This window comes from Lampetra planeri, chromosome 21 (genome assembly GCF_965212315.1).
Source record: "Lampetra planeri chromosome 21, kcLamPlan1.2.h2, whole genome shotgun sequence".
Taxonomy (NCBI): domain Eukaryota; kingdom Metazoa; phylum Chordata; class Hyperoartia; order Petromyzontiformes; family Petromyzontidae; genus Lampetra; species Lampetra planeri.
Window position 1 is genome coordinate 7,794,771 of NC_136127.1, and position 14,612 is coordinate 7,809,382.

General features: G+C 45.4%; 1 protein-coding gene across 1 annotated transcript in view; it reads left to right on the forward strand.

The window, feature by feature from the left end:
- WDR75 (WD repeat domain 75) overlaps positions 1-8,168 on the forward strand; it is a 31,960-nt gene extending 23,792 nt beyond the window's left edge. The window contains exons 18-21 of the mRNA XM_078603904.1: positions 1,727-1,786; positions 3,266-3,454; positions 6,054-6,145; positions 6,677-8,168. Coding sequence (XP_078460030.1) covers positions 1,727-1,786; positions 3,266-3,454; positions 6,054-6,145; positions 6,677-6,896 — 561 coding nt within the window. The 3' untranslated portion in view covers positions 6,897-8,168. The remainder of the gene's footprint in view (positions 1-1,726; positions 1,787-3,265; positions 3,455-6,053; positions 6,146-6,676) is intronic.
- The last annotated feature ends 6,444 nt before the right edge of the window (positions 8,169-14,612 follow it).

The window sequence follows — 14,612 nt, forward strand, 5'->3', positions numbered from 1 at the left end:
GGGAGACTCTTTAGCCCAGAGGACACAACCTGCAGGCCGCCCCCCGGCCGAGTGTCATCTCGCCTCCCACTGTCTGGAAGTGCGATGGGTTCAATAAAAGAAAGTGATGGACAGGGAAATATTATGGGCGTGCGTGAGTTACGTAATAATTTACTCCACTGTGCGTTTTGTCTTCACAAGTATTTAATTAGCGGGTAAGGGGGGGAGGTTGTTTACGCTTCGAGGAAGATGGGCAGCCGCATATGGTCGTAGTAACATGCTGACACATGCGCAGCTCTTTTCTCTCCAACATTTTCGCCTCCCCCTCTCACCCCTCTTGTGTTTACTAAAAGAAAAGAACGGCCCAACCCTTGTGAAATTCTCAACAATAGGCTCTAATTAAGGACGTTTACAACCACTGGCAGAGCCAGTGGGGGGGGGTGGGGTGGCACGTGCCCCCCCAATGATCCGATCGAAATCCCTAATTCGATCGGATCATTGGGGTTTATTAGTAAGAAATTGGAATTTTGCGACCCCCACTGCCACTGTGTAGAATATTATTACGTGCCAGGGACTCTATGAGATGATAAGACAATAGTCTGATTCCATAATTGGCAATAAGTAACGGCAAAGCAGTTATAAGTGACTCACAGAATTGTGCGCAGCTGTGTATACAGTCCACGACTTCCCTGAAGGCATTCACCTTCAGCGAGCGCGACGCCGATCACACACAGTTCAAATTCGACGCTCGATCGATGGCTGCGCCATCGCCGAACACGCGTCGAATAAAAAGCAAGGCACAAGTCCTTACTTACTAACAACTCCTATCATTTTTCATTGCTGGAGGGGTTGCCCCTCCTACCTGAAAATCCTGGCTCCGCCATTGATTACAACCTGTAAAACCGGACCTGTAAAGCCCCTTGGGGGGAGTCGGGGGTGTAAACCATGAGTGGAAAACTTGGTAATTCCTGAAGAGCAACACAATATTACTCGCGTTATGTGAACATTTAGATCATCGTTATGAAAGCTATAGCGATCCTCCACCTGCTCTCACCCCCACCCTGTGATGGACTGACAGACGGGTGGAACAGAGCTAATCTATAAAGGCTTCCAACGTTAGTTGGAAAGTGTAAAAAAAAAATATGCACGTTTCTCCCAATGGTATGCCAGTTGTCCTGTTGGCATCGTGTGACAAAGTGACCTTTCGCAGAGCAACTTGTTTTCGCCGCGGACATCACAGAACTACTTCTGAGTTCCCCCCCGCCAAATGACCTCTTATCCACACTTTGGGTGCCGCGCTTTTTCACACGCTCTGGTACCGAGATGTTTGTCACACGGCAGTCAAACTGAAATCTTTTCTTTACATTTTTATAGCTGGAAAAAGTTAAATGAAGTAAAAGAACCTAAATTACCACGATATATATTTTTATGCGGTCCTTGGTGTGACCCTGGCTGAGGACGCAGCTGCTCGCAACACTTGAGCGTCCAGGCTTAATCCACGGGGGGCTTAAACTCCAGATTCAAACCCCAGGTACTCGTCGTCGCTGGCTCGGCACTCCGACCCCGAGAGCCACTTGGTAGGCACCCCTCGTGACTGGTTTCATGAAATGCGCGGCTGTTGTGGCAACCGCTCGCTTGCAACGGCCGAACTGAAACGACCCAATGCGACGATGGAAATGGCATTATTGTGTTATCAGAGGTTGATGAACAGGGGCGTAATAATGCCTTGTGATGTGTCTGCACACAGGAGCTGCTGACGGTCACGGCAGATGACCTGGACGTTAACATCACTCCGACCACCAAGCAGGTATCCTGCCGTTGCTGTGACGTTTCATTCGCTGCATTGCCCCTCTGTAGCCTGTGAGCCAAGGGAGGTGGGGGGATAGTTCGGTACCACCTTGGGGTGGATAAAATGCAACCAGTGTCCACCAGAGGCAGTATCCTCTGTGGGCAGAAAGCAAGCGATAAACACTGTCTGTTTTTCTATACACAGTTTTTTTTTACATATTCCAAAGAGACACAAAAATTTCCTCTGTTTTGTGTGAAGGCTACCATGGTGACACTCTCCCCCTCCCCCACCCACCCCTGTGCGTATATGCGATCGAAATATATTGCTCAAAATAAATCGGCGCGAGCATTAACCACCCCACCGTGGGTGGTCCCAGTCACCCATTTTTTTAGCCATTGGCCTGAGGGGCAAATGGCTAAAAATTACCACTGAATGTGCCAGATTTCACAAGACCTTTTGAATTCGAAAGCGGGGGTGGAGTCTGTTTTGATACTTAACTAATGGGAGTCCGCCAGCAAAAAAACAGGTGTTTTGTTTGTGGCCGGGAAATATGTTGGCGACATCTGCGCCGTGGGCAGATGTGGTTTAAAGGGTTGAAAATCGTGCAATTAAATCTTCGCACTATAAAGTGTGTGCTGCGTGTAGTGACCTCTTATCCATGCTCGGTGAGGACACCGAAAATTGGCATTTCATTGATATTTACCAAAAATAGTTACATTTAATGGGTTTTTCTTGAATTGTAGGGTCTGATTTAATAACCTTGAAATGTCAGGATCGCCATTTGTCTTAATAGGTTCTAGAACCACCACTGCCTCTAATTATAATAATTTAGTCAAACAGTTGGGGGAGCAGTCACACACCTGTTGAGCTACAAAATCTGTGTGGTGTCCCTCCGTCAATCGGCCTGCCGAATTAATTTCCAGCCGTGACTACTAATGCCAGTGGTGAGCGAGCTCTGAACCGGTAGTGGGCAGCCCACCCCTCCCTCATCACGGAAATTCCCTGACCAGCACGGTGAAGTATGGGGCCCAAATCATCCTCTTGGCAGGCAACGCACACGGTGTAGGAAGGTCCGAGCGGTGAATTGGCAGAAGGACTGTGAATATATCACGTGTATGACACATTGTAGACACCCTTTGCACAAACTTAGTTTCGATAGAGCGCGATTCCAAGATTGAAGGGTTCTGTTAACAAGCCCAATATTCTTGTAAGCGGTCTTTTCAGGTTAATTCCCAGTGTAACTTGCGCACCTCTGTGTTTGCCGGCGGCGCGTTGTGTCATGTAGTTGGATAAACGACCCTATTGTATAAAAACCCAGTATCATCATTATTATGAATAATAATAATTGGACATCTACTGGACACCTGAAAAAGAGCTTTAGAGCTCAACGGATTCCTCCAGTGTGAATAAAGATTCTGATGAAAGGCGACTTCTGCTCTTTATTTACTTGGTTACATACTAATACATTCGTCTCCCTCTCTCTCTCGGGCCTGCCAGTTGGTGCTGGCGGAGAACGTCCCAGCCACTCCGTTCTCCATGCTGCTGCAACACCACCGGCAGCAGCAGCAGGGAGAGGATGGTGCTGCCACAGCAAACAACGCGGAGCTCGGTGCTTTCAGGGACGCCGTCGTGGAGAGGGACAACAAGGCTGCCGCTGCTCTCTCGGGCTCGCTCACCGTCCGGGAGGTAGGTGGTGGTGGGGGAGGCGGGATTGTGGTCGTCATTGATTGGCAGCGGTGGCAGGCGTGATCTGTTCGCTGACCGGATTAAGGTCTGCCCATGTTGCTGTCGCCAGCCTGGTGGTGGGGGGTGGGGCTATGCTGCTGCTCTCGTGGCCGACAGTGATGGAGCGCTGTGGAGGTGTTCACTGCAAATTTCGTCATTTGTTTCCACTCGCAAAACTTACATACATATGCAATGGGTTCAACTGAGTCGCAGACGTAGACTTGGAGGCAACACATGTATTCAACTCCAACACACGGGGTAACTACCCCTTAACAGAATAACAACCTAAGGTGGTGACCACCAGGCTAACTACACCGGTTACTACGTAACTGGTACTATGGACCGTGACCAACAGCTTGGGTCCGGGTCCACGTGTTGGAGACTCGTTGAATGTAGAAAGCAGACGAAGGATTCTTCCAGGATGAACAACGACCCTGGTCCCTCTGGGGACCCGGCTGATATTCTTTATGGCATGGCCGGCTCTGCCCTTGGCCACGACCACCTTCTAGAATCCTCAGGAAGGATCTGGATGCTAACCACGTGACCACCCCTAGCCAACCACTTGGGGCCCTTTTGTAGACTTAAATGGTCACATGTCCTCCCGGTGTCAACCAGAGTGTTCCATGGCCATGAGTAACCTCATCCTTCGGCGGCAATCGCACACCCTGTCCTGTAGGGTTGGCACTACACATAGATACTTGCATAAATTAGCAACAACCACAAAATACTCGAAAGGATAGTCAGAGGGCACAGTGATATGCTTTTGCCAAAGTTATTCACAGAGACGTGTGGCGAGGCGAACGTCACCTGCCTTTGTCAGGTGACGTTCGCCACGCAGGCGGCGGCGGGAGAAGAAAGAAGCTGAATGGGGTTGCATACCTCAAGTGTAGCTCTGTTTGATTCTTCAAATGTTGCGCAACTATCCTATTGTTAAACCATTGCCTTATACCCCTGACGCTGTTGCGCAACACAGCCGCATGCATGGGTGACTTGGGGGAGGGGGAAATGCTGCTACTGGTGTAATGGGTTAGCACACCAGACTTGTCTTCTTGCTGTCCAGAAGTCACGGGTTCAATTCGATCTCCCGGCGCGACGGTTGAAACAATGGGGAGGGGGGGGGGGAGTTTTTGTTTTGTTCACCCAGCGGTGTAAATGGGTCCACCACTGTCAGTTGATTAGTGTAAGGTCGCGTGCGATGGGGTAAAGTTTGGGCACTCTCATGTCTCTCTTTTCCAAGACGTTACTGGCCAGTCTGGAAGAGTGGGCGAGAATGCCCTTGAGAGAGCCCTCTAGAATTCCTTTGAATGGAGGCCCTTCTTCCAGCGATGGCGTGAGCAAAGCAAATTGCAGGGCTGCGCCTTCAACTTTGGTTAATTACTCACCCATTGTATTGGTTCTTTCGGTAAAGTCACGTAGAATGGAAATAATAAAATAATAAAAATAAAGCATAATAAAGTTTTGTGGAATCCCACCCCATAGTGGATTCCACAAAACTTTATTTTGTTTTATTTTTATTATTGTATTATTTCCATTCTACGTGACTTTACCGAAAGAACCAAGAAGATGAATCCCTGCAGTCACGAAAGCTTTAAATCGATACTCACCCATTGTATTGTAATAACACAGAGGCTTGGAGGGTCCTTCCTTTTACCTCCCATCTGCCCCGGGGTGGTAAACAGGCCAGGAAATGTAGGCAAAGAAAAGGCACTTGATCGTTATCTGAAAGAACAAAAAACCCTCAACAACCATATGTTTTAAAAGAGTATAATAACATGCTGTGAAAATAGCTATGGTGAGTTTGCTACTTACCTGTTTTACACGTACATTGTTGTCGATCCACTGCTGGATGAGGTTCCTGCCCATGCCATGCGGATTATGGGGTGGGCTATTTTACCGCACTTGACCACTTTGATCAGATTTTTCGATTTAAAGCTTTCGTGACTGCAGGGATTCATCTTCTTGGTTCTTTCGGTAAAGTCACGTAGAAGGGAAATAATAAAATAATAAAAATTAAACATAATAAAATAATTCTCACGACGTTTCGGCCACAACGCGAGCAGCCGTCCTCAAGTGAAGAACAGGTCTGTCGGAAAGACAGCGTCTGAATGGGCACCACCAGGCTTGGCAGCGTATATTTAAGCTGGGTTGGAGGGGGGAAGGGGTGCCTTGACAAAGGAATTTGCATATCAAGAGGAATTTAGCATATTTATGGGATATGCAGATAGTTTGTGTTGTTGACGTTGCCTTTATAAAAAATTGTTTAGTTTCTTGAACGTCTAGAGATTTTAATTGCATGGAAAAAATACACGCCATGTTGCATTTAGTATTCCCACGATGACCAACCGATCCCACCCTGCTGATCGCAGCGCGTGCGTGTGTTGCAATTGCAACGAACCAACATTTGAACGCAGTTTGAACAAAGTTGTCTGTTGCGAAGCTGTGAGCAACATTGTTTACTCACAAGTTGCACGGCAACGAAGACAATGATGCTTTAAGCAACAACCGCATAAAAATTGCACTGTTCATCTTCGACTTTGGTTGTCACGGCCTGCTCTTTCAGATGCTGAGTACCCCAGCGCATGTGCTGCCTCCTGCCTCCGTCCTTTGCAACCTCTTTGTCACCTCCCTGCTGATCTCCAAGAAAGAGAAAAGGTACGTTTAGCACGTCTTCTCCGTAGCTTTTGCCACACACTACCGTGGGAATCACTGCCGTGCTTTCCCTCCAGGTGCATCCGGTTTAACCTCGCACGCGTATAAACGCTCATTCGTTGGCAGAAAACATCTGATTATGAAAACCCCGTCTACATAGGGACTCACCCGGGGTAAATAATAAAATACAAATAGAATTATCTTCGTGAGTTAAATGAATGCCGAAAGATGGTGCAATCACTGTACTTGGATGAAATAATAGTATAGTTTATGCACTTATTGGTTCTTTCGGTAAAGTCACGTAGAAGGGAAACAATAAAATAATAAAAATATAAAACAATGTTTACATGTGAGAGGAAACCGGGGAGCGCCTGGAAAGATAACCCATTTGTTAAATAATAATATTTGTTTGCAGGCCGTTTGAGACTGTTCATACCATTATGCTTCCTTAACTCAATGGCAGTAAAGAAGATTGCACTGAAGATTATTATTATAATAATGTGTGAATTTTTTTTTCATTTGGAATTTCTTCAGCGAGCTTCCGGATGAGGAGAAGATGGAAACCGATGTAGTTAAAAAAGAGGTCGACTCCGATGTAGAGAGTGATGAACCCGCGTCGTGCACTCCACAAAATGACGAACTTCGTGGCGAAGAGACGGAGGGACGTACGCCAACGTTGAGTCGATCCGAGGCGAAACGGCTCAAACGTCTCGGTAGATCGGACTTCGGCTGGGTGGCAGAGTTCACCCCGTGAATCCACACGCATCACCGGGAACCGATGATCTTGCGCACCTTCGCCAATTGCCGAACTGTTGAAAGCACGCAACATTGCGAGCGACTTGGGCTAAATGTGGCCTTGCGCAACTTTGTCTCCGATGTAATTTCTCCCCCCCACCCCCCGAGTCATTAATTGTGCTCCAGTGTTGCTGCGTCTGTCGCCGGCTGCACAACAACACGGCGGGGTCTTGCGTCCGATCGCACGGCACATTTGTAAGACCGCACCCTGTCTCGCCCCGACCTGAATTATTGAACGCGTGTTTGTGGAGATGGGAGGATCGGCCCCCGTATGGCAACTGGAACTGGCACAAACGTGTCGCTACTGTGGGGGGGGGGGGGGGGTAGCTCTTGACCTTTGTGGTGAAAACACCTACACTACTTTATCACATTTGACTTTGGTTATAGGCCAATATTTGATAAGGTCAGATATAGGTGTATCTATAGAAAATGACAGATCACACACGATAGGTTTTTGGATAAAAATAAAGCACAAACTGCTTTAAAAAATGCTCGGCTTTGCTTTCCAAACAAGCGACTGTATGCGAGAATAAGAATGAATGGCTGTGTGAAGAGGTTAGATTTGTGAAGATCTGAGGATGATGACAGTCACACCATCCACAATGATGGCATTGGGTTATGGACTGTTTATTGCTCAGTGTGGGTGAGTGATGGTCAGATATGCGACGTGTACTATATGGATATTTTGGTTAACGTAAGACTTCCCGCTTTCCCATTTAAAGTGTTTAAATAAGGGGCCGTCCATAAATGATGTCACGCACCTGGGGGGGGTCAGACATTTGTGATGATGTGTGACGGGGGGGGGGGGTGAGAAATGTGACGTCACATCAAAATGCGCAACTTGAAATACATATAGACAACACATTCTACTTAAATAGACTTTTTAATGTTTTTTCCTACACATCAGAGTTCAGCGCCACATTAAATACGCACTACAATGACAATAGTTTAAAGCGATTTGAAGCATTTTTTTGGGGGGGGGGCAGAGCTTTTTGACGTCATTTGAGGGGGGGGGGGTCTGACTTTATGTGACGAGGGGGGGGGGGGGTCAAAAATCGTCCAAAATCGCGTGATGTCATTTATGGACGGCCCCTAAGATCTGTTTATTTAATTTGATATTACTGGGAAATGCAGTCGGATGGATTGAAATGCATGTCCTTCAAACTGTATGCTGCTGATGTCTCGGATGGAAATTATTGTTTTATATTTTTAATACATATATTTAAGACTTGGTGCTTGCGTTTTGAGTCAATTCACCACACTTGACACAAATCTACAATTACCATTGGTTGCAATCAAGAATGCGCTGCACATTCTGCGCAAACATCAAACGGTGAACCTTTGCATCGTTTAGTGTCTCAAAGATTCCATTAAAAAAAAAGTAAATTTCTCAACTTTTAAGTCAATCGTGTTTTTTCAGTTTGCATAATTTAAATGAAGGTGCAATTCAATCTTGATTTGAAGCTTTCGTGACTGCAAGGATTCATATTCTTAGGTTTTTTCGGTAAAGTCACGTAGGTAATAATATTAAATTAATAAAAGTAAAATAAAATAAAAATCATGACGTTTCGGAGGCAACACAAGCTTCCGTCTTCAGGTGGAACTGTCACAGCACGATAGCTGTATCAAATGAGAGAAATTCCAAGAACACAGTATATATACAAATATATATACAAATACTGTATTCTTGGAATTTCTCTCACTTGATACAGCTATCGTGCTGTGACAATTCCACCTGAAGACGGAAGCTTGTGTTGCCTCCGAAACGTGATTTTTATTTTGTATTAATTTTTATTTTTTAAATCCTTTATATTAAGTTCACTTGCTTGTGCACTTACGACTGTGCAAATCTTTCGGTCGTTTTTTAACCCACTTCCCGTGATCCAATCGAGCTGACATTTTGCACACAGACTCGTGCGTGACAATGTATTTTCGTGAAAAATTTTTCCTAAAATTTTACACTTTTTAGGAAATGTTTTTTAATATTTAATAGGTGGCAGCCATATCAAGCCAGAGGACGAGAGGACTCTAGCCGCCACGCATATAAAGGATTTATAGTGAAAAACTTTGTTTTTACGGGTTAATTTTTTACCTACGTGACTTTACCGAAAAAACCTAAGAATACTGGACGATCCAGTCACAGTGGTGTTCCCCTTTTCCCAAGTCGCCCCACAAGCCCTTGGTCCCATCATTCGTTAATGCTAAAAGTGTCCAGTATGGGTTGATGCCACTTTTCCTGAAAGCGTGTGGTTTTAAGTAGCGTCTGTGAATTGTCAATTGAGAAAATACAATACGTTGGGGAAAAAAGTTAAATTGGTCTCCGAAGCCTCTTCCATACTGCAACTCTTTACTAAAGGTTTTTGAAGTCTCGCCGTGTTTTGCTGACTTAAAACTGTTCTCAGCAGGGCGATTCGGGAAAGTATAGCAAGCGAAACCATCGCTTTTACTTCTGTATATAAGCACACCCTCATTTGAACCGCCGTTTTGGGCGATTGTGCCTTAAACCAGCAATCCCTGGATAAAAAGTTGTCGCGTCCTTTATGCACCACGACAGCATACGGACCCACATCTTAATGTAAATCCATTGTACAGCTCTTGGTATTCCAGTTCCCACTTGGGTGTTTTCATGTAAATACACGCCCTGTTGTAAGTAAGCCCCGCGAGTGAAGGGAGTTAGAAAATGCAGATAATTGCAGCCTGTTTGCCAATCTAAAAGTCCTTTGTGATCGTACAGTAATGCGGAGGTGCGGCGTAGGAGAATGGGTGGTTAGTCATGAAATGTAATACTGCGTAGAATCGCTTCCGAGTGCAGTGTGGTATTGATCGGTCGATATGTTCAGACTGGTCTCGGAGTCCCGTGCATGTTTTATTTATTTATTTGGTTGTCCAACTTCGGTGCGCAATGTTTAGCAGTTTTTATCCAATACCTGTACTGAATGTTTAATGTCAATGAGCGTTCAAGTGGTTTCAATGTTTTTTTTTAAATATTCGACATACATTTCCGTAAAGTGTAATAAAATTCAATCATTTGAAGCCCTTTGTCCGTCCACTCCTGGGATAAATGCCCTCCGTGTGCCCTGTTGGTCATGGTTCATAATAGAGGTTTTCTTGGATGATATTGGTCGCTAAAGCCTCCGTGTTAAATTGGCCATGGTTGTTGGGGATTACTATACTCGGTTCTTTCGGTAAAGTCACGTATGTAGAAATATAATAAAAATGGATCACGACGTTTCGAACGCAACACAAGCACTCGTCCTCGGGTGAAAATGTCGTAAACCACACAGCGAGGGAACACACAGAGGGTCTCATATTCTTAGGTTTTTTCGGTAAAGTCACGTAGGTAAAAAATTAAAATTAATAAAAATAAAATAAAAATCACGACGTTTCGGAGGCAACACAAGCCCCCGTCCTCAGGTGGAATGGAAAAAACCTAAGAATATGAATCCTTGCAGTCACGAAAGCTTCAAATCTAGAACACAGAGGGACATCACACACAGACATCACACACAGCCATCACACACAGATCACACCGAGAAAGGCAAAATGCACGGAGGCAAATACAGCAAGAAGATGGGAGACGCGAACTCGGCAAACCTTAGAAATATAATGCGATGCAACCCAGTCGGCCAACAACACAGTTAGGACACTAAACCTGGTTGACCACGCATTTCAAAAGGCTGCTAAATCTTGTGTTCATCTTCTCGGTTGAACACACCAACGTAAACAGAGGATAAGGACTCGTGAACGGACACGAGGTAGAAGATAGCAGATTGTTTTCTACTTTCAACTTTTCTTCACCATGCCGGCCTGTGCAGGTTGTGGTGAAGTTAGTCTGTGTGGGTGTCGTGGGGGGGGGATGCTCCTCATTGGCGCATGAAGACAAATACTGTACAAAGTTTTAGTTTAACACGTGGTAGGGCTTTCGCGACCAATATCAATAATACAGCTTTTTGTTTTGGGTTAGATTGTGAAAATGTCGATGTCTCCTGATGAAGCTAATTGTAATTACTGGCGAAACGTTGGACTCTGAATGTAAATCTTGTGGCTTGCCTCCCCCAACACACCGGTGTGCTGTGTTGCCAGCTACGTATTGGCACGTTCTGTTTACGTGAAAAACCTTACTAATTGGCCGTGTCGGGTGGTGGCGGGGTTTAAGGACGCAATGCTTTTCGTGCCACTGAATGAAATCCCATGTGCTTTTTTTTTAAAGCCCCGTCCGGTTAACTGCCCGCTGTCTGCACCTGCTATACCACGACGTGAATGATCCACCTGGCCCCAAGGGCATTCGTTTGTTCTTCCAACCGCACGCGGCCACTATCGCACTAAAATCGCTTCATCAACAGGGTTATCGATCAAAGTGTGTTGCGTGGAGCATTCGTTCACTGCAGACGCTAAACGATCGCGGGCCAATTATGAATTGACAGTCTATCGAATATTACGATGTTTGTTCATATGTTTTTGCTTGCAGCTATCTGTGCTCGTGGTGTGTTGCGCATCTCGACGAAGACTCACGGAATAATTTACCTTTGAGTACGGGGTCAGGTGTCGCTCGTCCACTGATTTTAGCCGTTTGCCGGCAATGCGACTCAAGCTGGTACAACGTTTTTAAAGCTTTCGTGACTGCAGGGATTCATCTTCTTGGTTTTTTCGGTAAAGTCACGTAAAATGGAAATAATAAAATAACAAAATAAAACATAATAAAATAATTCTCACGACGTTTCGGCCACAACGCAAGCAGCCGTCCTCAGGTGAAGACCAGGTCTGTCGGGGAGACAGCGTCTGAATGAAACAGCACCATGCTTGGAGCGTATATTTAAGCTGGGTTGGAAAGGGGGGGAAGGGCGTCTTGACAAAATAATTTGCATATCAAGAGGAATTTAGCATATTTATGGGAAATGCAGGTATGTGATTAGTACTAGTATTTCCATTCTACGTGACTTTACCGAAAGAACCAAGAAGACGTACAACGTGCTAACCCATGCGCGGCAGCTTTGCCGATGCATTGTTTTTGTTTCATGGAACGATTGTACCGTGTCCTCTTGTTCGCCACAGTGTGGACGGGCTTTGTGCGATTGACTGAACCTGCTGCCGATTGCGCACGCTTATTTGTAATGCCCTTGCTCAATGTCTCCCAAAACAAACAGCTCGTTGGTTCCTGCCCCGGTCTTGCTGCCACACCTCCGTGATTCATAACGCCCTTTCGCAGCACAACATCAATCACCGCTAACGTGGGACTTATGCCCAACTTGAAACACCGAAACGTAGGGTTTGTTATCGTCACGCGGATTATTGGATTAGTGTGTGATTTTGGGTAGTGATTTGGAAATGTGGTTTCTTTCTGTCTCTTGAGAGAAATTGTCACGACACCAGATGAAGGCTGGGTTCGTTCCTCGCGCAGAGGATTGCATCACCCCGTGCTAAGAGAACGGTCCGCAGAAGGAGATAATATAGAACTGCTTCTGAATGCATCTTCAAGGGACCTCTGATCCACAAGGATACGGCTGTGCTAAGAGAACGGTCCACAGAAGGAGATAATATAGAACTGCTTCTGAATGCATCTTCAAGGGACCTCTGATCCACAAGGACACGGCCTGTGCTTCCTCACTCTGCCTGCTAAACAGGTATTTTGCCACGTGATGTGTCAAGCACTGATATATTTTTTATTCTCACAGAGCTGGAATTTATCAAAATTACATTTTATAAGTTTCGTTTTTACACGCTTTCTATGAACTCACTCTGTTGTTGTTGTATCCTCAAATCTTGTAACTAAAATTTTACCCACTTCCCAATGTGGTATCGACTGCAAACTTGGTATACTTATGTCATACTGACAATACTATTCTATCATAAAAATAAAACATTTAAACAATCTTTTTTTTATATTCTTGGTTCTTTCGGTAAAGTCACGTAGAAGGGAAATAATAAAACATAAGATAAATATTTGTATATGTTATGTTTCGGATTGTCCACGCTCAACTCACGTTGGCTGTAAATCACCACGTACCCTTTACGTTATGGAAAGCTTCGGGGCCACTTCCTGGAGTCGTGGAGTTCTTCCATTGCTAGTATGGTACATTTAATTAAAAGCGTGTTTTAAAAAAAGTTTTTAAAAATATTACTTATTTACATTCGTAACGATGGTGCAATGAACACACTACACTTGAGTTTAATCGCAGACGGCTGAAATCCGGTCTCAAGCCCAGGGAACTCAACGGTGTCATAAACATGCTGTAGCATACTCTTTGGTTTTGTCGGTAAAGTCACGTAGGTATAAAAAAAAATCACGACGTTTAGATTTATTGTATTTTATACCTATGTGACTTTACCGACAAAACCAAAGAGTATGGATTCCTGCAGTCACGAAAGCTTCAAATCATGCTCTAGCATGTTGAGAACTGCTTTTTTATGTTTGTATCTAAAACTGATAGGTCAAAATTTGAAAGCCACGCTTTTACAATTTTGTAGGCATGCACTTAAGTACCAAAGCATGTTTTATTGTGCTCTTGGTTTCATGTGTAGTGACTGTACTTGTCACTGCGTGGTGCCGGGACTTGCGAAGTCACGGCCGGTGATGTCATTGCGGGCAGCCCAGATTGCGGGCTCCAGCACCAACACTAGCGGTGGTTGGGTGAGCGCTGGTTAGCGCAAAGGCACCACGAGCAGTATGGGTGCCGGCTCCCAATGAGGGGGCAAGAGAGAGTGTCAGCCAGCCAGGGTCACTCTGGGGCATGACACCCTGGCTGACCTGTTGTCACGTGACCGGACGTAACTAGAGGGGGGCCACGTGGTCCCGCAGAGCTCTCGGGAACATTCGAGAAGGGGCTCGAGGAGCCTGGAAGGTGGGCGGGGCTGAGGGCGGAGCCAGCCCCAGCCCGAGAGCATATAACGAGGGCTCCGTGAGGAGCTCGGGTTCTTCAAGTGTTGGTGTTCGATGATCCACGTCGAGAAGAAGCCTCTAGCCACGCGGTCCGGGACCCAGCTTGTGGTCAGGACCGGGATAGTGAACCGTGTCTAGTTCTGCCGTAGCATGGTTAGATGGGCATTCGAGACCGGAGCGTAGGTTAGTGTTATGTTACGTATTGTTGGTGAATCAAGAGTGTTGCTCCCAAGACAACGTCCGTGACTCAGTTGGACTCGCTACACATGAAACGTCTTGAACTTTAATAGTTTACTTTATTTTAAAGCGATAACAACGAAAACGCATGGTATTTTATGCCACCAGCTCTCAAACTCTGTTCAAAGAACTATAAATTGCGTACAATTGGACGAGTTGCAGTAGTTGTAAATATGCCGTGTGGTGGTGTCAGCCTTGAGCAATAACAGTTGGAGGGACTGGGAAGTGGAAACAATTCTAGAAATGTGGTACCATATGAATAAAAAGTGTGCTGTACTTGGCCCTTTCCCCCTCTCCAACCATTATATAAACGGAGTGGTAGCTCCTGCAATTTCTCATTTACTTGATACAGCTGTCGTGGCTGTGACGGTTCCACCTGAAGACGGAAGCTTGTGTTGCCTCCGAAACGTCGTGATTTTTATTTTATTTTACTTTTATTAATTTTAATGTTTTTACCTACGTGACTTTACCGAAAAAACCTAAGAATATGAATCCTTGCAGTCACGAAAGCTTCAAATCTAGAATTCAGTGGCTCGTGTTGAGAATATTCCTTCTACCCTA